The sequence below is a fragment of the Agelaius phoeniceus genome, chromosome 8, assembly GCF_051311805.1.
Source record: "Agelaius phoeniceus isolate bAgePho1 chromosome 8, bAgePho1.hap1, whole genome shotgun sequence".
In the NCBI taxonomy this organism is placed as follows: Eukaryota; Metazoa; Chordata; class Aves; order Passeriformes; family Icteridae; genus Agelaius; species Agelaius phoeniceus.
Window position 1 is genome coordinate 30,460,358 of NC_135272.1, and position 26,815 is coordinate 30,487,172.

Sequence of the window (26,815 nt, forward strand, 5' to 3'; positions counted from 1 at the left end):
GGTAGCACCGCTGCAATTCCCGGGGTCGGCTCTGCTTCCCGCTGCTCCTCCGGAGCAGGCTCCGAGCTGAATAGCTGCCTTTAAACATTAAATACATTCAAAGCCCATTCATATCACACCAAAATTAAACTGCTGGATTTCATTCAAGAGTCGTTCCCCCGAGAAAGAGCTGAGAAGAAAATAATGGTGAGCTGAACGCCTCACCCATTCAGCACACAGGAAAATCCCCCAGGAGGAAAGGTAAGGAGTGAGGCTGGGCTGTCACCTCACCTCGTTGCATCGGTATCTGTGTATAAACCAATTTCTCAATCCATTTAGAAATTCACTAATTGTCATTGGAACTATTTGCAGATGACTGTGAAGTGGCTTGGTAATGAAGAGGAAGTCCATTTATTCATTAACATTTGTGAAAATAATTGCCTGTCACTCCACCAACCATCCTTTGCCCCAGAAACACTTGATCTTCAGCACCTTTTTATTTTTTTCTCAGCTGCACTCTTTGAAACGCCACTTACAATTTCCAGTCCCTGAAGGGCTCATTCCCAGCCTCTGTGACAGGAGTGAGGGTGAACACCCCACAAGGGGACACTAAACATCCTGTCAGCTCTGCTGCAAGGAGAGGAGAGTGTATTGACTGTGCTGCAGGGTCTGCTGCTGCTGAAAGTGTGGGTTTTACAGGGCTGCTGCAGCTCTGGAGCCTGCCCCACACCTCTGCTGGGCACCACAGCAGGGCTGGGAGAAGCCGTGGATGCTGGGCTTGGTGACAATGGGGCTGTCTCTGGCAAGGAGGGAGACAAGGTGGCCCCGTGTGAGCTTTAGGGATGTCTTCTGCCCCCTGTTTGATAGGCCTGCTCTCAGCCTTCACCAAGACAACAAAAACACTGCATAAAGCCAGGCTTGCACCAGGAGGTGAGTCCTGGAGAGAGGAGGAATGGTTTTTGGAAGGTACAGGAGTGATGTCTCAGAAAGGGAGGAATGGGGAAAGGATGAAAATCTGTATTCTTCAGCTCTCTGAGGAATTGCCCCATGAATGCAGCCAGCACCTCTGCCAGGTGATCCTGCCATGGATGGCACACTGTGGGGAAGGCTTTGTCCCCTGTGCTCACTGGCTTGCCCCTCTCCATCATGCCCAGCACTTCCACCAACACAGTAACAGAAACCAACTCATTCCTTCACTTTGGGCAAGCAAAATTCAGCATTGCCTGTGTGGCCAGGAGGCTCTGAGCCCTCTGCCAGCTGGGGAGGGTGGGTTTGCTGCAGCAGGTGACCTGCACACTTGAGGTCCCTGGAGAGAAGTGGGAGACAGAGTTTGCCACCCTCAGAATCAGCAGAGATCTGCCAGATCACGCATGCTGGGCTTTTGCTGCTGACATATCTTTCACTCCAAGGCTGCTTGTTTGTCAGCTGTGATGAATTTTTATTGTCTCCTGAGCATGTGAGCTCCCACATCTGCACCCAGGGCAAGGAGCACCACATCTCCTGGGCATGCAGGGCCCCCAGTGCTGACACAGCAGTGCATGGGGCAGGAGATAAGCACTGCCCTGCTGCTGGGACCCTGCACTGTGCACCTGCCTCTTGCCCAGGGCATGCTGCAGCAAGGGAGCCACACAACAGCAGGATGTGTCATTGCCTTGGCTGTGGGCAGGGACAGTGGTCACATCCCTAGGGAGGAGAACTCCTCTGCAGCTTGTCCTGGGAGTGGGGAGCAGAGCAGCTCCTGCCTGAACAGGATGGAGCAGCGAGGAAAGCATTGCCACAAATGCACTCAAGGTGTGTCCATGCTTGAGGTGCAGCTGCTGCAATCCTGCCCAGCAACTGGGCTGGCCACTGCAGCTTGGGATGGTCCAGGCTGTGTAATAACACCTGGCGACATCCTGCTGCCATAAGCCTGTGTCATTCCAGTGTGTCCAATGGACTCATGGAAGCTCATGGCTGTTGGGAATGGCTTATTGGATGTATTTGCTGGCCTGGGGTGAAACCTTTCAAGTGTTTCCAAGTGTTGGTTGCTGCAGATACAGCAGTGTGGGAAGGTGGGGTGAAGGGCTAGGTCAGGCAGATACCTGGAGTTTGGGCTTCCCATGTGGAGGAGCATTCCTGGTTTGGGAAGACTGGAGACACTGTTTGCTTCTTGGGCAGGTATTTAATGCATGCCAGGATTAGGCAAGTGTCTTTTGCTTTCAGGTGCTGAGGTGTTAAGAGGGAGAAGTGTGTGGGTGAGTGTCAATCAGCTCTGTGCAGGGAGAGCTGCCTGTTTATACCAGGGGATTTAGGCTTCCAGATATTTAATTTCTGGTAACTGTACTTCAGCTTGTTGAAACATTTCAATTTTGAAAAGCCTCTTGTGGATAATGAGCCTACAGGGAGGCACTGCTCCCAGGGAGCCTCAGACTGGGGAGCAGGGGTGGATGTGGGCTTCATGTTAGCTGTGCAATTAATGAGCAGGTCGGTAGCCAGCATTTGCAAGAAAAATCTGGGAGAGAGGGGAATAAAACAAAGTGAGAGAGAGAGGTTCTGATGCCTCCCTTGAAACCAAGATCAAGCACAGCTCACCTAAGTTTAAAATGTCCCATGTGATATGTCATGGGGTGAGGGACCACAGAGGGTGAGGTTGGGGGATGTAGGAGATGGTTCTGCTTTGAGTCTGGGATCTGCCTGGAGAAGACTCTGGAAGGGCTCTGCCAGCCCCAGTAAGAACCTTTAATGATCCTCCCAAAGCTGTCCCTGCAAAGGAGGAGAGGTTTGGTGTGACCCCCTCCCCTGTTTCAGGGGGCTCGTGCTGGACAAGGAGGGTGCCCACCTTGTCTGCAAACCAGGATGAGAAATGTCCCTGCTGAGGACCTGGGTGCACAGTTGGATATGTCACAGGGTCCAGCCCTCTCCTCCTTCCTGCCCATGTCCCGGGACACAAGGGTCCTACTGGGGCTGGCAGAGCCATTCCAGAGCTGGCTGAGGGGCACAAGCCTTGTCCAGGCAGACCTCAAAGCAGAACCATTTCCTACATCCCAGTGGGTATCACCAATGGGTAAATGGGCAGGAGAAAGAACCACTGGTAAATGGACATGAGGGGGAATGGGAGGAATCCTCACAGCACAGAGCTGTGTGGTGGCCCTCTCTGATGATCCATGGAGACCAAGCTCCTGCTGAAAAATGTCACAGTCTGCCTGGCCTCTGCTCCCCACTCACACATTCTTGACCCTGTTAATTATTACAAGGGAAACGATGAAGGCCAATGTGCATTTCAGTCCATCGTGAGGGAGCAAACCATCAGTTTGCTCAGAGCCATGAGCCAGCAGAGCACAGCCACCACAGAGCTGCCTGGGCTGCCAGGGGACAAGGCAGCAGCAGCCTTTGCAGTGGCAGACATCATCGTGGTGGTTCTGTACTTCGTCTTTATCCTCGCTGTGGGGATATGGGTGAGTCCCTGAGGGGCCTGGTTTGGGTCTGCCAGAGCCAGAGAGGCTTTGATGCTCCCTGCACTCCTCCTGGGTACAAAGGGGTTTGCCTGCAAATGGCATCCTCTGCACAAATTATCCCAGTGCCTATGGAGCAAATTTGGGGGTGGCAGGAATCCTTCTGTGAGCCTTGACTTCCACCCCAGCCGGGGACAACTGTGGGATCACTCCCTGGAGGTTGTTCTGGGAATGATGCTTGGCTCAGAGCAGTCTCACATCTGGGTGTGGACATGCAGGAGGCAAAAGAAAAGCCAAGGTTGTGCTGGAGAAGACTAAAATGGGACCTTAAAAACTTTGGAAAGATTGTTGCTAATGATTTGTTCGTGTTGTTTGGCAATGGCCTCTGTCACAGACCCCTACTGTGTTCTGCTTGGCTGAACTGTTTTTTCTCTCCCAGTTGCTATGTTCAGGGAGAAGTCATTAAACAGGTACAAGCAGCTTCTTTCCACAGCACGACTGTCAGAAGCCTGCACAAAAAGGGGCAGAAGCAGTGTGTGAAGCCTGGCATACCTAACAGATCCATAAAACTATTTTGGAGCTGGTGCTGAGGCCAGACACTGAGGATTCTCCAGGCTTGGTCTGACTCAAGGAGGGTGAATGGAGAAAAACATTTTTTCCTGTTCTTTTTCCTGTGCTTCCAGTCATCAGTACGAGCGAGCCGGGGCACTGTTGGAGGATATTTCCTGGCTGGAAGATCCATGTCTTGGTGGCCTGTGAGTGAAATGCTTCCCTCTGTTTCTCATGGTTTGAAAGCAATTCCAGGTGTGAGAGCAGGTCTGGTGAGGAGACCCAGCCTTTACATGTTCTGACTGTAGTCTTGAGATGAAGGGCACAGATGAAGGATCCATAAGGAATCATCCCACTCATCTTTGCCAGTGGGCTGCAGCATGGAGCTGCCAGGCCAAAAGGGTAGCTCAGCACCTTCAGGGTTTTCCATATCTCAGTCTCTCTGCTTAAAGTCAGCAATAAAAAGTTCCCACTGATGAAAGTTGGGGAATGCTGGCTGCCTACCTGGGTTGGAAACTTCTTGGCTTGAACTCTCCACTGATGTTCCCAAGTCAAAAGAGCATTAGGTAATCTAGGAATGTGTTATCCAGTAAAGAGCATTTAAGCACTAAATCAAAAATAATCCCTAATCTCAGGACTTTGAGCCCTTGCTATTTAGAGCAGAGTTGAGTTTATTGACTAACAATGTACAGGATATAAACTTCAAACCACTGAAGTATAAATCTTCACTATGAAGGAAAAAATAATCTATTGAAGGCGCCTTTTCTTGGGAGTGAAAGGTACATATAAAGATAATTTAGAGTTGGAAAGAAATAAAAATGCCACAGGAATAAAGATTCTTCTCAGCCAATGCCAGACTCTAGAACCATATATCTCTTCAGTGAGTCGTGAGTAACGGAATGCACTTCTCAACCAAAACAGGTTTTTCTTTTTTTTCCTTTGGCTGTGCATTTCCCATAAATTCACTAGGCTAGATTTTCAGCCTCTTCCACCAGAGACACATACACCTCTCTAAAATCTGTCATTTCTTAAAAGTTCTTTAAACTTCTGCCTCAGCCAAGTGACATTTAATGCAAAAGCTTAGCTTGATAGTTTTCTCTAATTAGGAGGGGGAAAATTAAAAGATACTAAAGTTGAATATTTTTTCCTCAATCTTGTTCTTTTAAACAAGATATCTGGGTTTTTTTTTTTCTATTTAAAAAATCTCCCAAACAAATCCCAAAACATTGTCACTGCTTTTGGCTCCAACTACAGGTGGCTGAAGAGGGTGTTTGGTACATTCAGCTCTTCTGAACTCTTAGGTTTAGAGCAACCTCTAATGCTGTTCACTTCTCAGATTTGTTTGTCAGAGCTGATTCCACCTCTGCAGCTCTCCTGCAGGCTCAGCTCCTCGTGGCCTTCACCTTGAGTACATGACTGGCTTATCTGTATTTTATTATTGTTTTTATCAGAGTGACAGGTTTCAGCTGTGCATTACAAGGCCTCAGCTAAGACCTGATATTGAATTGCAAGACATGTGGAGGCAGAGCAAGGGTCAGCAAGGTCAGAGATGGCACCTTGCTGGCTGCCTAACAAGGGAATGGAGAAATCCACCACATTTCATGGACACTGAGAAATCTGTGGTGCCCTCCCTCTGCTGTGCCCCTGTAACAGGAGTGCTTCTCAGAACCACTGGCAAAGTGAGCCCTGATTGTGAGATTAAGCTTTGCACCGGAGTGGGGGCAGTGGAAGGGAGCAGGGATGTGCTTTACCATACCAAAATGTAGGTGAGGTGAGGAGAGCTGAAGGAAAACCCAACTCTGCATCAGCACCCATCTGCCTAACCACAGGGAGATGACACCCTGGGGAAAGAGACTCTATGGGGGGAGGAAATGCTTGGGTTGACAGAGAAGTCCCTCCAGGTGGGTGTCTCAGTTCCATCCCTGTGCCCTGTGTTCCAGATTGGAGCCTCCCTGATGTCGACCGACGTGGGCAGCGGTTCCTTCATCGGCCTGGCGGGCACGGCGGCAGCCGGGGGCATCGCCGTCGGGGGCTTTGAGTGGAATGTGAGTGCCAGCTCTGCTGCCAACAGAGATGTCACTGCTTACACAGGGACTGGGGGTTTCCCTCCAAAATCAGGTGTTCAACGGTACCAGCAGCAACAAGTGCTCAGCTCTCAGGAGAGAAGCCGGCAGACATTCCGACAGCCTCGGAAACATGAGATCTTTATTTTAGTTTAAGTGGAATTCACTGGGATTATTAGCTCTTTGGCCTTCCCAGTGGTGCACAGCCTTATTTTTAAGCTTTATTCTGCACTTGTGAAGATTAAAATAAAAGGTAATGGATGCTGCAAAGGTACTTGGATAATCACAGGATTCTGGGTGCAAGGAGCTGGAAAAAAAAAAAAGCAAAAAGATGCAGCATGTGCTCCTGTATTCACTGTAAATCCATGAAAATCAGCAACACTCTCTTCACCTGGCAGCTGCCAAAAGGTGGCACCTCTGGGGTGAACATCTGGGTGTGAAGGCAGGACTCATTGTGCCCTGTTGAAGTGGCCTGGAAAATTGCCACTGACAGCACACACAAGAGCATGAAAACCAGGCCCTTGGTGTGTGGTGCTAATGAAATTTCTCAGCTGATGAGGAGTGAGATTAGTGCCAGCCTCACAAGAAGCATCACTCATCTAACTGAATCCCTTGCCTACCTCAGCAGAGAGTGTTGGCAGTGCCAAGCACAGGCAGGGCTCACCAAAAGCTCTCTCCTGCGGTATGTATTGACTGCAATGTTTTTTTCTAGACCTTTTAAGTCACCTTTAAATCCTTTGTGAAGAAAACAGAGGCTGTTCAGCCTGGTGCACGTAGGACATAATATTGTTGTTCTCAAAGGAAATTTATTCAAGTCACTTTAGAAGCTCATGAAGACAAGATTGTGTTTCAGGGCAAATCTAACTTCATGAGTTCAGATTGATTTATTTCAGATTGGAAAGAGAATTTACATATGCCATTACTGCCTCCCTGTGCCATGGGACATCATTCAGCTGGAGGGATCATAGGAGCATCTTTCACCACAGCCACTGGCATCTTTCTCCTGCCACTGCAGGAGCCATGGCTGCTCTCAATCAGTCACAATCTCTGCTCACAGGGATCAGGTTTTTTTCTGAAAACTTAAATAACTGATCAAAATAAATGTAAGGATGAAAGATAATGGCTGGAGACCACCAGGAGGTGGGGTTTGATGATCCCATGGCTTTCATGTACCTTCAAGCCTGTTTGGGCTTTTGCTGGGAATTAGAGAAGAAATACATGAGGAATGCCTTTACACTTTCCAAAAGACTCTTCACCTGTGACAAAGCAACTAAAGTGCCTCTTTATCTACCAGTGACAGAAGCACATCTGCACCAGCCTGCAAGGAGAACATCCCAGCAGAATCTTGCTGTTGCTTATTTTTATGCTCCGCAGGGACAGTCTGCTGCCTCAGCCTCATCACTTGCTAATCGAGCAACAAACAGATGCTCCCATCCTGCTCTGAATCACTTAACTCTTCACTGCCACAGCATCAGTGGTTTTAAAGGCCACCAAATACACCATCATCTTTCAGAGAACCAGAGCAACAGAATACACCACCTTGCTCAAAAGACCAGGGGAGGGAAGAGGAAGGGGACACCCATGACAGAGAGAAATACAGGCCTTAGGAGGAGATCTTCAAAAGCATTTGGCTGAATTGTAATAATTCCTCCAGCTGCTGGCTCATCTTCTGAGCAGGGAGAAAAACTCAGTCTGCTTCTCAAATGTGGTATTTTTGGGGTTCCCCATCATGGGGAGGAAAGATGAATCTGACTCCATGTTCTTAGAAGGCTAATTTATTATTTTTAATATATTATTTTATTATTTAAATATATAAATTATAATAATATAAATTATTTTATAATTTATTATTTTATGATATTATATTATATTAAAGAATACTATACAAAAGAATAGAGAAAGGATACAGACAGAAGGCTAGAAGATAATAATGAAAAACTCGTGACTCTCTCCTCAGAGTCCAACACAGCTTGACAGTGATTGGTCATTAGGTTAAGACAATTCACATGAAACCAATGTGGTTGGTAAACAATGTCCAAACCACATTCCAAAGGAAATTCCAAAAGCAGCAAATCACAGGAGAAGCAATCAGATAATGATTGTTTTCATTTTTCTCTGAGGCTTCTCAGCTTCCCTGGAGAAGAAATCCTGGTGAAGGGATTTTTCAGAAAATATGACAGTGACACTCAAATACATCACATGGCACTGTACCTTTCTGCTTTCTTAGGATGGCTACTGCCAGAACAGGGGGGAGAGCTGTTCCCATGTGTTGAGTCCTGTGCCTTTATTCTCTGTCTCCTTAACAGGCCATCTGGCCACTGCTGGCTCTGGGCTGGATCTTTGTGCCAGTTTACATCGCAGCAGGAGTTGTCACCCTGCCTGAGTACCTGAAGAAGAGGTTTGGAGGGCAAAGGCTGCAAATCTACACGTCTGTGCTGTCCCTGATTCTCTACATATTCACCAGGATATCGGTATGTGTCCATCTGAACACCCCCCTCGTGTCTAGGGCAGGGAGAGCGCATCCGGGTGCAAGGCAGGGCTGCTCAAAGGAGCAGCTCCACTCCCAGGAGCAGCTGCAGTGTGTTAGTGTGCTGCCCTTGCCTCTGTATTGATCATGGAGACCTTTCCTAAGAGAGAGACAGAGCCCTCATTAAACAGCAATGCACACTGAGAACTTTACAGGGATGTGCAACTAATTGCTAAACAGTGTAAGTACCGTGGGCTGTCTGCCTGCTTTTCCTCTTCTATCACATCAAACCTTAGGCATCAGAGATAGAGGAAGGGCTGCATTACCCCATGTGAAAATCTGGCTGGCTGCATCTTGTAGAGATGAAATTCTCTTAAACTATCATAAACCTGCTGTTGTTCTTGTAGTTGAGATTTCAGCATTAGGTATTTTATGGTTGTTCCTCTCTCTTTCTCACTTGTGTTGCACAAAAAGGGTACAGTGAAAAGGGAGGTAGGTTCTGGCTTAAGAAAAAATGCAGCATCTTTTCTGAATTGCTTGTAGCATTGTACCCTGCTGGTAACCAAATCCCAGTGTACTGGGTATATTGGGTATTTCCCCCTTTTAAATGCCATTCACAAAGAAACAAAACTGTGCTCAGATATTTACTAAGAACTACCTATGCCCTTGGAGGGAGAGGAGTGTATTTGAGAGTCCATTACAGGCACTGAAGATGTCAGTCCTTTGTCTCCAGCTGATTATCCCAAGGTCAGTACAAGCCAGCTTTCACTAGACCCTTCTGAAAAATTCAGATGTCAAATTGCCTTGGGAGACACTGACTGGAGATAAAACACTCATGTGGCTTCAAGGTCCTTCTCCCAGGCTCATTATGCCTCAGCTCCTGGGAGGGGCATTGAGAGGAGCTCCAGGCTGGGAGTGTGGGATAGATTTCCCCCTCTGATGGGCAGCTCTTGGTCATGTCACCCACTGCTGTCACCACTGCCTCCAGCTTTGCTCTGTGGGACCAGAGCACAGCCCTGGGTGACAGAGTGAGCGAGGCCTTGCGAAAAGGCACTTAAAGCCTCTTTACCTGTGAGGGATAAATAGCAGCTCTCTCCTGCAGCAGCCCAGAGTGAGCACAGCCACGCAGACAAGGTATGAAACAGAGCTGTCTTTCAGAGTGACCTTCAGCAGAGCAGCATTTGCCAGTGCTTTTCAGAGCAGGACCCTGGCCCCCATCAGTGCTGTTTCATCCCACTGGTTTCTCCTCTGCGCAGCCAATTCACGCGTGGCTGATGGATGTGGCTGGGGCACTTTATGGCCATGACAGGTGCTTTCTATTAAGCACAGCTATTGTTTGTGGAGAGCTCATTTAGCGGCTGGCTGGACAGCAGGCACTTGGTTACAAGAAGGATTTTTCTCCCTGTGCTTGCTGCCCAAACGTAGGTCAACAACCAGGGCACTGCAGAGTCTTCTTGGCTTGCAAAGAAAACAGAGATCTCAATAAACAGTGTTGTCAGAGGGCTGATCCTGCACGGCTACAGAGGTGGTGGTGTTTCCTGCTGGGAAGCCAAACCCCAGAAGGGGAAAGGATTCCTGTGGAGTGCTGGCCGTGCCTGTCATGTCTCAGGCCCACAGAGGTCAGGGCTCTTTGCTTTTAGAGTGCTCATTTCAGATATAGCAAATGGAATTCTTGCCCCATCCCTTCTGCCTTCCTTGGTAAGGGTCTTCACCTGTATCTCACCCCATACCAGAGTCACAGGTGTCCTTCTACCTTACCTTCCCAACATAAACATCTCCCATATCACCTTCTGCAATTTGGAATGATGTTATCTGTGTAATTCCAGGTTTCACCCGGTTTCTGGTGTCACTCTGCCAGAAGGTCCAAACAAAACACAGCGGATGGGACTTTCTGTATTTCTAGTGAGGTCCTCAGCAGGTATAACCTGTTTTTCTGGAGTCACTCTAATGTGCTGAACTGCATGAACAGAAAAACCACCTGTTGACCTTCTCAGATAAACCAATCATGGTACAAGACATCAGTGACTCTTTAGGAGTCCTTCAAGAGGAAGTGTCTCTGGACCATGAGGCCACTCTAGAGGCAGCCCTGGGAAGAAAAGGTCTCTGCTATCTCCCCCTCCTTCCCTCCTGTGTCTGCCTGTGGACACATGGGCTCTGCTATCCAGGGATGTGTTCTCAGTCACCAAAAGAAGTGACAGCTTACACCAGTCCTTCTCAGTGCCAGCCAGGATTCTATGCCTCAAGATGATCTTTCTTTTGATTTCTTTTTAGTCCCTTGGCGTAGCACCTTCATTTTCACCCTGCTGCTCTCCCAAATCCTGAAAACTCTGACCTGGAGGAAAGTTTTTCCTTACAGCAAAACAAGGTTCAGAGCCAAGAGTCCCAACAGCTCTTCTCCTCCCCTTCCAGTTCACCTTGGTGGTGTCCTCCCCTGTCAGTGCTTCCAGCCGCAGAGGGCTGCAGGCTGCTTTATTAGATTTCCCTTGCACGAAGCACTGCTAACGCCAGACTGCCCTTGGTTTTTTTATTCCAGACAGACATTTTTGCTGGAGCATTGTTCATCCAAACTGCTTTGGGCTGGAACCTCTACTTGTCCACTGTGGTCCTGCTAGCAGTGACTGCTGTCTACACCATAGCTGGTAAATAGCTGGTTTTGAAGAACACATCATAAACTGGAACTTAGGATATAAGTTTCCCATTTCCTACAGAGGGGAAAGAGTGTTCAGGTTCTGGTCTGAGGAAGACATTGCCCCAGTTGCTGGTAGTACCTGCCTTGTTACTCTCAGCTGTTGGAGATCTTTGACTCTTCCCCTCTTGGTCCATGGGAAGGAGGTACAGGGGAAGCATCACTGTTTTTAGAGGATTTTCTAACACCGCACAAGGCTCTGGGCTCCCTCTGTGCAGGAAGTTACCACTGCCCGTATTTGCTATTTTGTTCCCTTCCTGCAAAATTAGCAACTTTAGCTGTTAAGATGCTGAGCTGCCTCTGAGTCCTCCCATGAACATGGAAAACCTTCCACACTGTTCCTCATGGGAGGGCTTGTGACAGCTGTGGGCTCCAGAGGAGCAGCTCAGCGCCAGCTTCTCCCAGTGGGTCTGTCCTGAAATGCCAGGGCTGGGGCTAAAGAAAGCTTTTATTCCAGGTGAAGTGCCTGTTTCCCTGTGTCACCTGTGCATGGTGACACACTGACTGCTGTCTCTGCTTCTCCTGGCAGGGGGTTTGACTGCTGTGATTTACACAGACGTGCTGCAGACCCTGATCATGGTGCTGGGAGCTTTGGTCCTCATGTTCATAGGTAAGGGGAACCTGCAGTGGCACTTTAGTGCTCCCAAGGCCACTAGACCTTAGCAGGTGCCTTGCCCTTTCATGTGTGGTGCAGAAATGAATTTGATCTGCTCACAGAAGTGGTGCCAGCACGAGTCTCATTCTCCAAGCCATCATACTATCTTCATCCTTGCTAACTGTATGGAGGTGAGGCTCTGGATATCTTCACCTCACTGGAGTTGCCAAAGAACTTTGGAACATCGCATTCTCAGAGCCAAATTTAGCTCTCATTAAGCCCATATCAATTCAGAGTAGCCCTGCTGATTTCCACTGTTGACTTTGGGAGTTCATATGGGTGCAACTGAGAGTTATAAAAAAATAAACAGCAACAAGGAAATGACCACCATCAGTCTTTGTTTTAAGCCTTCTTGGCAAACAGAAAGATCTAAACTAGGTATATCTTTTTTTCATGTTATACTTTCCTGCTCTAGCTTTTGGAAGGTGTATAAGTAAAAACTAGATGCTGATGACATTGCAGGGATTAGGATCATGGAGGCTTTCCTGCATTGATCCTCTTCCAGAATGTATTGTTTAAACCACAAGGACTCTGGGCAAAATCCAGCTGACTTCTGCAGAAACTTTGACTGCAAAAAGCAAGGGTGGAATGAAAAGTAAAGGAGATAAGAGGAAGATAAAAGAAAAGTAATCACGAGACTCAGATTAGATAATAACTTTGCATGATGCAACAGCCCTTAAATCACTGGCATTTTCTTTACAGGATTTGAAAAAGTTGGCTGGTATGAAGGACTTAAGGAGAAATACAGCACAGCAATACCAAAGATCACAGTCCCAAACACAGACTGCCACCTCCCACGTGCGGATGCCTTTCATTTGTTCAGGGATCCCATCACAGGAGACCTTCCCTGGCCTGGCCTTGTATTTGGTCTCACAGTGGTGGCTCTTTGGTGCTGGTGCACTGACCAGGTAAATAAGACCTTTCCCTCAGCAGACAAACCACCACAGTGTTATTTTTAGTCCACTCCTCAGTCTGTGGATCTGTAAGCTGAAAAATCACTGTGCCTCAGTGTGCAGGAGCTGCTACTTTTTTTACTGGTCTAGACCAGAATGTCTCACTCCTTCCACCTTCTCAGCAAGCTGCTAATTTTATGCACTTCTTAGTGCAGTGAGAACAGGTTGTTTTCATCCATCTTTATCCCACTGTGGGCTGGTGAGTACTGGGAGTCTTCATGCAGTTATCATGACGAGGATATAAAAATGTGAATCTGGAGCTGGCTGTGCCGTGACCTTGAGTGGACCTCCAGACAATATTCCTTCATTCATATTCCCAGATGTCTCATGTCCCTTATTCCTTTTCAAGCTACAAACAGGGAAAGCTGAGTGTGTTTCTCGAGACACTGTGCTTCTGTACTTTCAGATGGGACAATTATGAAACCCCACCACTGAGCTTTTTACCAAAACACCCACAGTCTGCTTCATCCTGTGTCTCTTGCTGCCACACAGCTGCTGTCTCCAGCCCTCAAGGTGGCTTCATTTCAGTCAAGGGTGAAATTATTCCTGTAAAGGAAATTTCCACGCTGCCCTCTCCTGTAGCCTGTGGACTGAGCTCTGAGTGGTGGCAGCAGGCTGCAGTCAGTGAGGTGGGAAAGTTGTCCTTGGCATGCAAAACACACTGGGATCCTGTGGGCTGAAAGTCATCCCTGAGAAGGAGAGACAGAGGGAATGGATCCTGCTCTCTCTGCTGTGCTGCTCTTTCATTCTCTGCTCCCTTTCTGCACTGTTTGCAGGTGATGGTCCAGAGGTCTCTCTCTGCCAAGAACCTCTCCCATGCCAAAGGTGGATCAGTGTTTGCAGGATATCTGAAACTCTTCCCTGTGTTTTTCCTTGTCATGCCAGGAATGATCAGCAGAGCTCTTTTCCCAGGTAGGCCTTCCCATCTTCCTTGACACGGGGCTCCATCCTGCTGTGACCACTAATCCCACACAGCACTTGTGCAGCTCAGAAACTGCTGTCCTGCAGGCATGTTCATAGAGGTTCCTGTTGCACCATGGTGTTCCCAAGCCCTCCCTCCATCTCCAGTTCTCCCACAGTGGCAGAAATCCCCAGGAGTAGCCATAAGGGACATACTTTGCCATTGGGGCCATATAACCCCATGCTGTGGACACTGCATTCATCTATCTGGAGGGAGTCAGTGAAATTAAATTCATAGAGCACTGAGGTTGTCCTTCAGATCCTATGGATTACATCCATTCAGTATCTTGGAGAGTTTTAGCAACCTCCCACACAAACTCATTTAGGTCCTGGTGGATTAGGCTAAACGAGCCTCCCTTATATCCCAAGGAGCTCTCACTGCTGGTTTCTCCAGAGCCTTCCTCTTTCCAGGAAGAATAACTTGGTTAGAAGGACCACTCCCAGAGGAAAGAGCTTATTTCCCAGATTTCCTAAATAGCAGTGAGTGAGCCTCCAGCATCCCTGGGAACCCAGCTGACAGGTTCATGGAAACAGTCCAGTTCCCACAAGTGACAAATCATCAAGGATTACAGTTATGCAACACCCAGGAGAGATTCAGCTGTATCCTGAACAGAATTTCAAAATGTCATCTCAAAGTTTCACCTCTATTATATGATATAAAGCATTTTCCAGCTCCACTCATTGTAGCTGTATTCCACCTCTGAATTTATATGAAACTGCACAAGGCATCAGGATTTGTTCCCTTGATGTGCAGTGGGGTTTGCACTGACTCCCTGTTGTTTCCCTGTGTTCCCCAGATGAAGTGGCCTGTGTGGACCCAGAGGTCTGCAAGAGGATCTGTGGAGCTGCTGTGGGTTGTTCCAACATTGCCTACCCCAAACTGGTCATTGAACTCATGCCTGATGGTGAGGAACACCCTCGTGGGGCTGGGCTTGGGCCAGGCTCTTCATGGGGTGGGGGGATCAGGCTGCCCTTACCCATCCGAAGGATGTGGAAATCTTACCAGAGAGCAGGATGGAAAAAACAGTGCTTGGAGGCCCAGCCCTGATTCCCCTTCTGTGTTTGTCTCCTGCAGGGCTCCGGGGTTTGATGATTGCAGTGATGATGGCAGCCCTGATGAGCTCCCTCACCTCTGTTTTCAACAGCAGCAGCACCCTCTTCGTGCTGGACATCTGGCAGCGGGTCCGCAGGCAGGCCTCCGAGCAGGAGCTGATGATTGTGGGCAGGTCCTTGCATTTATTTATGTCTTGTTCCTCTCACCATCTCTTCTGATAGCAGCTTTTGCATCCTCCAGGCTGGGCTCACGGAGAAAATCTGGTGCCTGCAATACAGAGCAGGAGGACAGCCTGGGAAAGAGCGTTGTGTTTTCCAGCTTCATCTTGGATAGGCCTGGTCAAGGAGAAACTCTGAGTGTTCCACTGAGCTAAGCAGATAATTGCCTCTCTTCTCTCTAAACTTATTATAAAAACTGCTTTAAACGTAACTTTTAGAAAAGCCAAAAGTGCTCTTGAGTCATTGTCACCAGAGGTCTATAAAAATGTTATTTTTGCATCAGACAGGAGTGATATGTTGCAATTACTTTTATTTTTTTTTCTTTTTTCTTCAGGGTAAAGTGCAGAGCTGAGTCTCCCAGCTTTCTGTCTCTGTGATAAGTTGTAGTGTCCTTTGCAGATGAGCTTTGGTGCTGTGTTCTATCAGGGGCATATAAAGTTCTCCTCCAGACAGGGGAATTCAGGCTGCATTCAGTGTGGAGGTTTTGCTCTCCAGTCATGAGCATTAAGGTCTAAACTCTGCTGAGCCATAGCTGAAGGCTGCAGGCAAACTCACACTTCACCATGGCAGAGTGGGCAGAGGATGAGTCCCTTTTGCTCAGCACTATGGGCAAACCTCTGTGGCACACAGTGCAAAGGCAGAGGGAGGTTTCAATATTCACCCGAGACCCCAAACACAATTTTAATAAGTAGGAAACGAGTTGGAATTTGGCAAAGGCAAGGGACTGAGCACATTACCTGCTTGGAAAGCTGGCAGAAAGATTGCTTCCACAAGCTACCAGCTCCCTCTTCCTGTCATGTCCAAGAGCAAGGTCATTGAAGACCATGTCACACCAGGCTCACATTGGGAGAACAATTTTCTCTTTTCCTGTGTACACAAGGAAAGACTCTTGATAGCGATCTGTGGATTTTTTCTTAGAAAATTCCAAGAACAACTGGGAGCGTGTTTTGCTGCAAATCCACCTACAGAGTTAATACGATTTTATCCTTCTCTTTCAGAGTCTTCACCCTCATCCTTGTGGTTGTCAGCATTCTCTGGATCCCAATGGTTCAGTCGGCCAACAGTGGGAAGCTCTTTGACTACATTCAGTCCATAGGCAGCTATCTGAGCCCACCAATTGCAGCCCTCTTTATCCTGGCAATCTTCTGCAAGAGGGTGAATGAGCCTGTAAGTGAAGTGCCAACAACCAATTGATACATGTGTTTAATTTGATAAAATAAAGAGGTATCTCTTCCCTCAGCACTTAGCCTTTGAGACTGGTTAAACTCAGTCAGTCCAGCTCAAGAGTGACAATCAGGCAGCCTTTCCTGGCATGCATTAGCCCAGGATCTTAGCCCAGGCTCCAGTGGGTGTGGGTTTGCTTCTAAGAAGTCACTGCAAGTGGGACTTTTTGGCAGTCCCATTTGAAAGCATGAAAGGGAAGTTGTTCTGCCATTTAGGGATGATGTGTCAAAGGCTCATTGGAGGAGTGTTGTTAGGAGGAGATTCTTGCATTGTTTGTGCTCTGTGTGCTCCATGCTCAAGGACAGTGAGAGAAAATGAGGGTTTTCACCTGAAAAAATTCTCCTTTGATGCACCTCAGTGTGGATTTCTATCAGGCATAAAAAGTCTGGGGAAAGAGGGAGAGGGGAGGGAAAACCACAACCAGAGGAAACTTGCAGTGACCTTTTCTCTGCGTTTGCCTTTTCTCAGGGTGCTTTCTGGGGCCTCATGGTTGGCTTTGTTGCTGGTGTGGTTCGGATGATCCTGGAGTTCAGTTACAGTGCCCCGTCCTGTGGGGAGGAGGACAGGAGGCCAGCTGTGCTGAAGGACGTGCACTACCTCTACTTTGCCCTCATCCTCTTTGTCCTCACTTCCATTGCCATCCTCCTGGTCAGCCTCTGCACCCCACCCATCCCTGAAGAAAAGGTGAGTGACTGCAGCCACGCCCTTTCCCCAGAGCCCCTGTTTGGATACCCAAATTCCCTGGGATCTGCCCTTCCCTGCTCCTGCACGGCCAGGAAATGGTGTGTGATGCATGTGCTGCCAAGAAGCCCTTGCTGCTCAGCTCTCCCTGTCCCCCAGATCACAGAGTGTTAATGCTGCTGAGCATGAGTGCTTCAAATTGAGTGTGAGTTCCCATGCTGTGCCCAGAGCTGGGCAGACACCACAGCCCATCATAACTGCTAGAGGAAGAAAAGAAGAAGGGGAAGGAGATGAAATCACATTACAGAGCACTGCTGAGGAGGAATTAAATATATCTAATTGTAGCATCTAGCCTGCTTCAGCAGAGCCAGCATCAATCTTGCAGGCAAACAAGATTAATATCTTTTGCAACATGGGCATTTAGGAAAATAACATTTTGTCCCAATGTGATCTCAATTAAATTTAATAACTTTGAGGGAAGCACAACTTTCTTTTACTTAGCACATTAAAATGGTGCAGAGTTGGGAGGTTTTATATAATAAAACCTTCAAGCAACTCTTCCCAGTCCCAAGTTTTAAAGCAGCTGCCAATATAACAAAACTACCACCTACCTCTCAGCAAAGGTTACTGGATAGATTAAAAAGACCTATTTTTTCCTGCCTAACTGCATGAGAGAGAAAATGCTGTGATGGCATCAATCTGTTGCTTCCTCATAACTTGTAAAGCATTAACCAGCTCCATGGATGTTTGATGGAATGTTATAGGTGTCAAAGAGACCCTGCTCCTGAAGATTACATGAAAGCAGGTGCTCAGATAGGGGAGGGGAGGGGGGAGAGAGGCTGGCTTTGTGTCTGCTTGGAGATAAACTCTCAGCTTTTATTAGCTATCAGAGGATCCACATGGGAGAGAGAAATACTGGCAAGGAGGCACCATTAGTTCTGCTGCTTACGTTGTTCATGACTGCTCAGGGGTGGCCAGATGGTTGCCAGCAATTAATTACTGTGGTTTAATGAGTTCCCACTTATCATCTGACCTGTGATAGCTAAACATGTGCAGAGCTCCCTGCCCACAGCAACAGCAAGATAAGATGCATTAACACAGCACTGGTGAACAGTGAGCAGCAAACCAGCAGTTCAGGAGATGGAGAAACTGGCCCCAGCACCTCCAGGCTTTTTAGTCTGACCTCAGAGGCAGGGAAACATTTCAAGCATCTTCCAGGAGGGGCTTTTCAGCATGGACCCCACTATAAAAGAATTAGAGAAAGAGAGGTTCCAATCTTAGATTCCCCAGGGGAGATTTTCAGTGGTATTTCTACTGAAACGTGTGAGTTTATAGGTGCTGGATGTAAGTGACCTTATTTAACACATCCTTCAAAGAGCCAGGGGTATGGTCAGGGAGGGCAGGATTCTGTCTGCAGCAGCTGTGTGCAGTTATCCCAGAGGAACAAAGGGTGGGAGGTGGCCAGGGAGGGAGGAGAGCTTGCTGAAGGGCAGCACTGGCCAGGAGCTAACATCAGCTGGGCTTTTTGGGCTAAATGTTCTCAATAGAGATGTTCAGGATAGCCTTTTGGTATGCCATGGACCCCACATAGTGCTGAGCTCAGTGCTTGCCCCCTGTGCAAGAGATTCTGTTGTAGAAAATGAATGAGAATTAATGATACAGGCTGTGGCAGTGAAAGGCTGGACACAGAGACCCAGATCCATCATCTGGTATTTGTGATGACCACCCCACGTGCCCCCTGCCCCTCAGTATCTTCCCATCACCAGGAAAATGGGATGAACTGCCTGGAAATTTGTGCCACTAAGCAGTAGCTCATTCCCTCTTTCCACAGCTCAGTAGGAATGGGAGAGCCTGTCCCCATTCCTATTTGTCTGATTGCATTCAGTTTCTACTATTTACCCTCAGTTTCAACAGGAAAGGTCTGCCCTTGCTCCTCAGAGAACAGCCAAAGGAAGGCGTGGGGTTTAGCTGAAGTAGGAGACCACACTGCTGGGTTTCTGCCTGTCTGGCAGGAATCTGGGTGGGTAGCACTGAGACCAAAATTTTTCATTTTCCTGGGTCAGATTCACCCTGGGTTTTTCCCTAGAGATGAGCAGTGTGGGTTTGGACCATCACTTCTGGTGACATGGTTTCTCAGGGTTTCTCCCCCTCATGTCCAGTGAGTGTGTGGCTGTGCTGGCTCAGGGACAGAAGTGTTTGGGGAAGGAAGGGCAGGAGGTGGAGATCAGGGTGGATGTGCCAGGCTCTGCCTGTCTGGGTAGAGAGTGGCACCTGGCCTTTGTGTTTGGCCATTATTGACTCGGCATGCAATGGGCAAAGCTGTGGTGAAGGGCCTGAGTGTCCCTGTGGCAGTGCTGGGAGGGGGATGCTGTGCTGGGTATCCTGCACAAGGCCCTGTGGAGCTCTGCAGCTTCCTGGTCCATCAGTTCCCTTCCTGAGCCTCGGGTGTTTCTCCCCTAAGGCTCACATGGGGCTGGTTCTGCTCATCCTTTACTGCAGTGCTTGGGGATGGAATGATGAAAGGCACGGCACAAGAGCTAGGAATTGTGTCATTTGTTTTGTCAAGCAAAAAGAGTAGAAAAACAAGGCAGCAAAGACAAAGCTAGGAAATACAGTGATAGATCATACCTCAGCAGATGTAAATCACCACAGCTCCATTGCCTTCAAAGACCAGGAACAGCTGTTGAGCACAGTTATGTCACTTTGCACCAGCTGAGGATCTACACTGGACAACTTTAAATATTGAATCTCAATGCTTTTGAGATAGTAAATGGGCAAAAGGAGAAAAGAGATTTGTATCTGATGTTAGAGTGGTACAGCTAATGTTCCTGGCTTTAAATGAATTACAATCTGAGAACTGCAAGCTGTAGCATTTTCTCCTGCTGTTTTGGACACTCTCCCATCCCTGTGGTGATTGATGCTGTGCTGGAAAACAAGTATGCAAGGAATTTGTTTGGTATGCTCCAGAGTTCATATGTCTTCATTGTAGGTAGTCCATATTGTGTCACGCCGTCCTTGAAAGCCCTGCAAAAGAGCTTACAATTAAATTTGAGACTGTGAAGCTGAAACACAACTGTCAGGTGCCAGATGGCATTTTGGAACAGAAGGATTTATTCTAGTTTACAAACAACAAAAGGAAAACTTTGCTGAGTTCTTGCAAACTCCCTTGCCCAAGGAGACTGTGAGGGAGAAAAGGGAGGGGAGCAGCCCACAAAGCACTGAGTGCTGCACCAGCTCCCCAGGGCTCAGGGCTCACCCAGACAGGCTGATGGATTGGCAATTCCACCTGCTGTGCTCTGGGACTGGGATGCTCTCCCTGTGTCCTGGGGCACGGCTCTATTGGCTCCTCTTGGTGCACAGCTTAGGAGGAGCACCAAGGAGGAGCACCAAGGAGGAGCACCAAGGAGGAGCACCAAGAGGAGCACCAAGAGGAGCACCAAGCCCCCCTGGGCTGCTCTGAGCCCACCCTGAGAGCCCTGAGGTGCTGCAGCTGGAGCTCCCCAGCATCCCTTGGTGGCACTGAGAGCTCTGTGGGTGCTGCAGCTGGAGCTCTCCAGCATCCCTTGGTGGCACTGAGAGCTCTGTGGGTGCTGCAGCTGGAGATCCCCAGCATCCCTTGGTGGCTCTGAGAGCTCTGTGGGTGCTGCAGCTGGAGCTCCCCAGCATCCCTTGGTGGCACTGAGAGCTCTGTGGGTGCTGCAGCTGGGGATCCCCAGCATCCCTTGGTGGCACTGAGAGATCTGAGAGCTCTGTGGGTGCTGCAGCTGGAGATCCCCAGCATCCCTTGGTGGCACTGAGAGCTCTGTGGGTGCTGCAGCTGGAGATCCCCAGCGTCCCTTGGTGGCACTGAGAGCTCTGAGAGCTCTGTGGGTGCTGCAGCTGGAGATCCCCAGCATCCCTTGGTGGCTCTGAGAGCCCTGAGGTGCTGCAGCTGGAGATCCCCAGCGTCCCTTGGTGGCACTGAGCCATGCTCAGCTCTGTGGGTGCTGGCAGGAGCAAACTAAGGGGGGACACAGGGCTCCCCCAGCAGTGCCCAGGGTGACTCTGCAGAGGGGGGCAGAGCCACAGGGCTCCCCAGGACCCAGCACAGGGCTCCCTCCTGCTCCCCTGCCCTTGGACAGGGTGGCCTCAGGCAGCACTTCCAAGGTCCCAGTCAGTAAAGCTGGCACAGCTCCCTGTGGGCAATTCAGAGTGAAGCATTGTCCTGCTTGCTCCAGGCACTGCCACCACCTGCCTCCCCTGCCCATCCCTTGGGAGGCTGTGCCAGGCAAGCCCTGCCAGCCCCACAGAGCTGCTGCTGTGCCCCACAGAGCAGAGAGGGGATCTCAAGGGGTGCATTCAGCCCAAACCCACCCCAGCTCACTGCTGCAGGGTGCTGTGGTGTCACCAGGAGCTCTCTAGGGTGGTGGTTTGCTTTATTGGCCATGGCAGAGGCACCAGCTCCTGGGTGGGTCAGTGGGGTGATGCCATGAGGCTCCCTCATGTGTGGAGAGAAAAGGAAAAAAGTTTTGGAAATCCTTTAGAACCCTAAAACTTTACTATGTTCCAGTGACATTTCCTAAATGATTAAAAAAAAAAAAAAAAGCATGCCTGAGAAAGATGAGGATCATCAAATCAAAGCAATTTAGCACTTCATGACAAGAAAGATTAGCCCTGCCCAATGCTCATCTTGGTTGAAAATGATTTAAATAAAGCTATAAATCTTCTGGAAATTATGCAACATTCTGTGTCAGCTGAAAGCTTCTGCCTGGATTGGTGTGTGCAAAATTCAGAAATTGAACTTGTGTTACTTTGTGAGTGACCCATTGGGGAGGTTCATTTCCACACACAGGCAGAGCAGGGAGGCAGCTGCTCCTGGGGCCTGTGTGTGACTGTGCCTGCCCTGCCCTGTCCCCTGTGCCCCCTGCCAGGCTGGAGCTGCCTTTGGGAGGGAGGGATGAGCCAGGACAGGGGTCAGGAAGAGCCACAGAGATCCTGGGCATGCCAAGGCCAGCCCCAGGCCTGGCTTAAGCCCAGATCTCTGAGCCCTGGGATGTGTGGCCCCCCCAGAGCTGCCAAAGGGCCACTGAGGTTTGCAGGATCGATGGCTCCTGTGCACTCCCTGTGCTCCAGGGAGATTTTCAGGCTTGCTCTGGGATAAGAGTTTCAGAACCTGGGCATTTGTAAAGCAGACTGATCATCCTTTCTGGCTTTCTGCAGAGACAGGCAAGGTCTTGTATTGGCCCATCAGAGAATTCTGGAATTTAAAAAAAATCTTCTGAGGGCACAACAGCTGTCTGGGACTGACTGTATCCAGAGAGGGTGTCTTGGCTTCTTCTTTGATTTACTTTTATTTATTTGGCTTTATTACCTTTCCCTGTTGGAGGGCTGCCATTCTGGAAGCAGACCATCAGTGTTTGAGATCAATCACATGGGCCTTGCAAATAGGAACCTGCTTCTCCAATGTCTGCTAAAGGGTTAATCCTCAGAGACAGGGATGGAACAAGTTCTTTTAAAAAATGGAAGGAGAGAAACAAGATTATTTCACATTTTTTCTCAGCTTTTCAACTCTGGCTGGATGGTGCCAGCCTTCTTACCCAGGGAAGGAAGGGAGGGAAATTGGGAGATCACCCCCAAGAGGCCTCAGCATCACCTTGTGTGACAGTGTTCACAGGGATGAGGCAAGAGATGAGAATGTTGACTCTATGTTCAGAAGGCTTGATTTATTATTTCATTATATATATATATATATATTACATTATAGCTATACTAAAAAAATAGAAGAAAAGGTTTCTTCAGAAGCTAGTTAAGAATAGAATAGAAAAGAATGAATAACAAAGATCTGTAGCTCAGACAGAGAGAGAGCCAGCTCTGCTGTGACTGGTCAGTAAATGTGAACATCCACAGGAGACCAGTCCCAGATCCACCTGTTGCATTCCACAGCAGCAGATAACCATTGTTTACATTCAACTTCTGAGGCCTCTCAGCTTCTCAGAAGAGAAAAAATCCTAAGAAAAGATTTTCACAGAAAGATGTCTGCGACAGCCTTGGACCTGTGTCCCCCAAGGAGGGAGATGTCTGGGTGGCCACACTGGGACAGGCAGGCAGTGAGCACTTTCTCTCTGTTCCACTTTGCAGCTGGATGGCCTCATGTGGTGGACCAGGCACAAAAAAGCACCTGCCATAATCCTGGAAAACAGTGAAGCAGCACAGACTGACCCGGAACAGAATGACAAGGACCTGGTGGAAGCTGCAGCTTCAGATGGCAAGGAGGAGGCAGGTAGGGCTCTGTCTGTGCACAAACACACTCAGGTGCCTGGGAGTGCACAGCCAGGACCACATAAACATCCCCAAATTCATGAGGGGCCGCCTGGTCCATTCTCTGGAGCTTGCATTTGCAATTTTAAGGATGTGACAAATGCAAGTGTTGGGGTTCTTGGTCCTCCCAACACACCTCAATATCACATCCCTCTGACTGGCTCAGAAGAGCTGAGATACCTGAAAAAAAGAGCTCCAAAATAGCAGCACAGTCTGAGAGGACCAGGAGACCCTGGGAGCAGATGTGCACTTTGTGGATGCCCTACAATGAACCCACAGGCCTCACTTTTCTCATTTCCATGATGCCAACAGGATCTTTGCATCTTCCCTTAGGATGCAAGCCATGGTTAAAACTCAGACCTTAAATAGCTCTGTGTCCTACCAGAGGTATTTAATAGGAAGGAAAGCAGAGCAAAGTGAAATTAAGGAGTTGTCAGGGGACAGAACAGTAGCAGGAGATGCTGCATAGGCTAGTTATTTTCAGAGTGGACAGAGCTTTACTCTGCAAATCTATTAAAAATGCAACTTTCTGGTTTTGAGCTTAACTTTTGAAGGTTACAGAGCAGGAACCTCAGAATAAAGACACAAACAATATTTCTTCACTTCTGCCATTTGCTGGTCAGTCCAAAGGACACTGGAACCAATCACAGCCAAGCTAAATGGAAGTGAACATCCAAACAAATCCTTTGATTTTTTTCTTCCCCAATAGAGTAAATCTGGGTTTAAGTTGAATGCAGTAATTCAGCCTTACTTCTTATTTCTTATCAATTCCTAGTTCACTTTACTAGCCCACGTTTTTATAAACAAATACCTTGGTATTTTGGTAATTAGCAGAAATGAGGAAGGAAATGTGAAACACAGCAGTTGACAGTTTAATGAGGGTTTTTTTTTCTGGGTAACACCTTTTTTCAAGGCCCTATAACATCCTGTATTTCAAAAAAGGTTATATTTGGAAAGAACAGCGAGTGAAATACACACAGCAGAGGACTGAAAATTAAAACACACACTTCACCTGGCATGCCATGTGTAATAAACAAGCTGGGATATCTCTAAATGGACCATCATGCTGTCAGGAATTTTAAAAAGCAGAATGTGGGGTGGGGAGGAGGGGGAAGAGGTTTGTTAATTAACTAATGAGCGAGTGGTGCAATCAACTCACTGCAATCAGGCTGTGCTGTACATGGTCTAGAGAGAAGTTTGGCTTTTCCTTTTCCTTTTCCTTTTCCTTTTCCTTTTCCTTTTCCTTTTCCTTTTCCTTTTCCTTTTCCTTTTCCTTTTCCCCTTTTTCCCTTTTTCCTTTCTTTCTTCTCCTTCTCCTTCTTCTCCTCTTTTCCTTTTCCCTTTTCTTTCTTCTCCTTCTCCTCCTCCTTTTCCCCTTTTCCTTTTTCATTTTCGTTTTCCTTTCCCCTTCTTTCCATCCCCTTGCATCTCCCACACAAGGTCCCTCTCAAGCCCCACTCCAGACTGGCCAAGGCACCTCCAAAAAGCTGGGAGAAGGGAAGGAAGAGTCCCAGCAGATTCCAACAGGCAGGTTTTGGTCTCTTTCTTGCAGCAGCCAAACGTCCCTGGTGGAAAATGGTGTACATGTGGTTCTGTGGTCTGCCCACCAGCCCCACGCCCACGCTGTCCCCGGAGGAGAGAGCAGCCCTGGAGCACAGGCTCACCAGCATCGAGGAGAAGCCCCAGTGGAAGATTGTGTGTGACATCAGTGCCATTCTCCTGATGGCCACCAACATCTTCCTCTGGGCGTATTTTGGCTGAGCTGGGTCAGGACTGGCGTGGCTCTGGTTGCTCTCACCTTCCTGTCCAAGCTGGGAGCATCCATCAGGTGACAGAGCAGCACAGCCCTTCCCTGGAGGCACTGCTTGCTGGGAATGATTGTGGGGCTCAGCTTCTCCATGAGAGGGGACCAAAACTCAGCACTGGTCACAGCTGGGATGCAGGGGATGAATGGGATAGCATGTGGGACAAATCAGGAGCACATTTCATGGGTAAGCTCTTCTGACTTCACTACTACTTTGAAGCACTGAAGTGAAACAAAAGGGAAAAGAATGATTGGGGAGGGGAAGTCTGAGAGGTTTGATTGAAATAAAGCAAAGTTGTCTCAAAACATCTTGACCTTTGCTTGTGTTTTCTAGGAAAACAATGTAATTAGCTAAAAAAAGAAATAAAATTAAAACCAAATCAATCAAAAAATGTAACTCCAGCTGAACAGGAGCTCTGTGCAGGCTGGTTGTGGCAGCAGGGGATGAGTTGTGGTGTCCTAACAAGAACACATTGCTCTCAGGCTGTAACCAATATCCAAGTGCATTGGCAGCAGATGTTATTAATGATGCCAATACATATTTTCTTATTAATCTTCCATACTAGGCTTGTGTCTGTCTGCAAATGATTATCATTCATTTTCCTGACAAATCTATCAAGATCATTTATTACTGTTCGGCAAAGGATCTTCTTTTAAACAAAGATTAATAACATTGCATTTTATCTGGCTGGCTGAGCCAAAGGAAATGAAATTAACAATGAGCCCTACAAACATGTCATCACTTTAATTTACCAGAAAATATTTTAAAATGTTATTTAAAAGAATATACGCTGTGGTGGGCACAGTTTATTACAAAGGAAAGGAATCAAACCACAGGCATTTCTGCAGGGTGGAGGGTAAGCAAACAGGGCACTGTGAATTCTCTGGCTCCTCACACTGGAGTTCTGGGACAAGGAGGGAGAGGCACACACAGCACCTTTGGCATGCACAGATGGGCACCTGCCCAGGGGAATTGCAGCTGGAGGTCCCTGTGCCTCAGTTAAAGTGGTCCTAACCAGGATCCCAGCTCTCCTGGGATTCCTGCAGGGAGCACTGCCTTCCCTGTGTTCCTGCAGAAGGGAACTCCACCAGGGGAAAGCTGGAGAGGAGGGCACAGGTGGGCTGAGTGCCAGCGCCCCTCTGTACTTTTGCTCCCCAGGAGGAAAAGAAACAAATTCACTACATTTACATGGTTTAGTTTCCTTTCTTCTGCACTCTTGTCCAATTTTCCCCTCCCATCTTTTGATGGGAATAAAAAAAAAATAAATCAATAATAACAAATAAACAAATAACAAAATAAAAATAAAATACCAACAATATAAACATCATTAATAATAATAATAATAATAATAATAATAATAATAATAATAATAATAATAATAATAATAACAAATATACCTATTAGAAGGAACCTATCAGCATTCCCTTCCTACTGTTACTGGTACAGGTCTAAAATCCTTCCAGGGGAGCAGGGAGCCCTACAGACATCCAGTGGCTGTGAAATTCCTGCCTTGGGGTCCTGTATCACAGCTGAAGCCACCTCCATGCCCTCCCTCCCTTGGTCTCACAGCAATCCCAGCACCTGTGTGTGTCCCTGTCCAGCACAGCTCACAGGGGTGACTGAAGCTGTCCCATCTGCCACAGGCTGGCACCAGCTGCCAGTGCTGCCGCCCCAGCACAGCCCAAGATCTCACCAGCAGGAGCTGGAGTTCCAGGCAGTGCAGCATCACAGCCCTGCTGTCCAAGCAGGGCCAGATGGCACCACCATGCCAAGGACAACAAACAGTCACCATG

The 26,815-nt window shown here is 48.1% G+C and overlaps 1 protein-coding gene across 1 annotated transcript; it reads left to right on the forward strand.

Annotated features, from left to right (window-relative positions):
- The first annotated feature begins 218 nt into the window (after positions 1-218).
- Positions 219-25,281, forward strand: SLC5A9 (solute carrier family 5 member 9). The gene is made up of 14 exons (XM_077182489.1): positions 219-240; positions 4,094-4,165; positions 5,900-6,004; positions 8,329-8,493; positions 11,023-11,128; positions 11,705-11,785; positions 12,533-12,738; positions 13,560-13,695; positions 14,541-14,648; positions 14,819-14,969; positions 16,014-16,182; positions 16,708-16,923; positions 23,038-23,179; positions 24,770-25,281. Exons 2-14 carry the CDS (start codon positions 4,151-4,153, stop codon positions 24,976-24,978), a joined length of 1,809 nt encoding a protein of 602 aa, XP_077038604.1. The 5' UTR covers positions 219-240; positions 4,094-4,150; the 3' UTR covers positions 24,979-25,281.
- Positions 25,282-26,815: the final 1,534 nt, after the last annotated feature.

What these genes read in the sequence shown, in the direction of transcription:
- SLC5A9 (XM_077182489.1), top strand. An exon ending in ACATATTCACCAGGATATCG is followed by an intron (nt 8,494 to 11,022) that starts GTATGTGTCCAT and finishes TTTTTATTCCAG; the next exon opens with ACAGACATTTTTGCTGGAGC. An exon ending in GCAAGAGGGTGAATGAGCCT is followed by an intron (nt 16,183 to 16,707) that starts GTAAGTGAAGTG and finishes GCCTTTTCTCAG; the next exon opens with GGTGCTTTCTGGGGCCTCAT.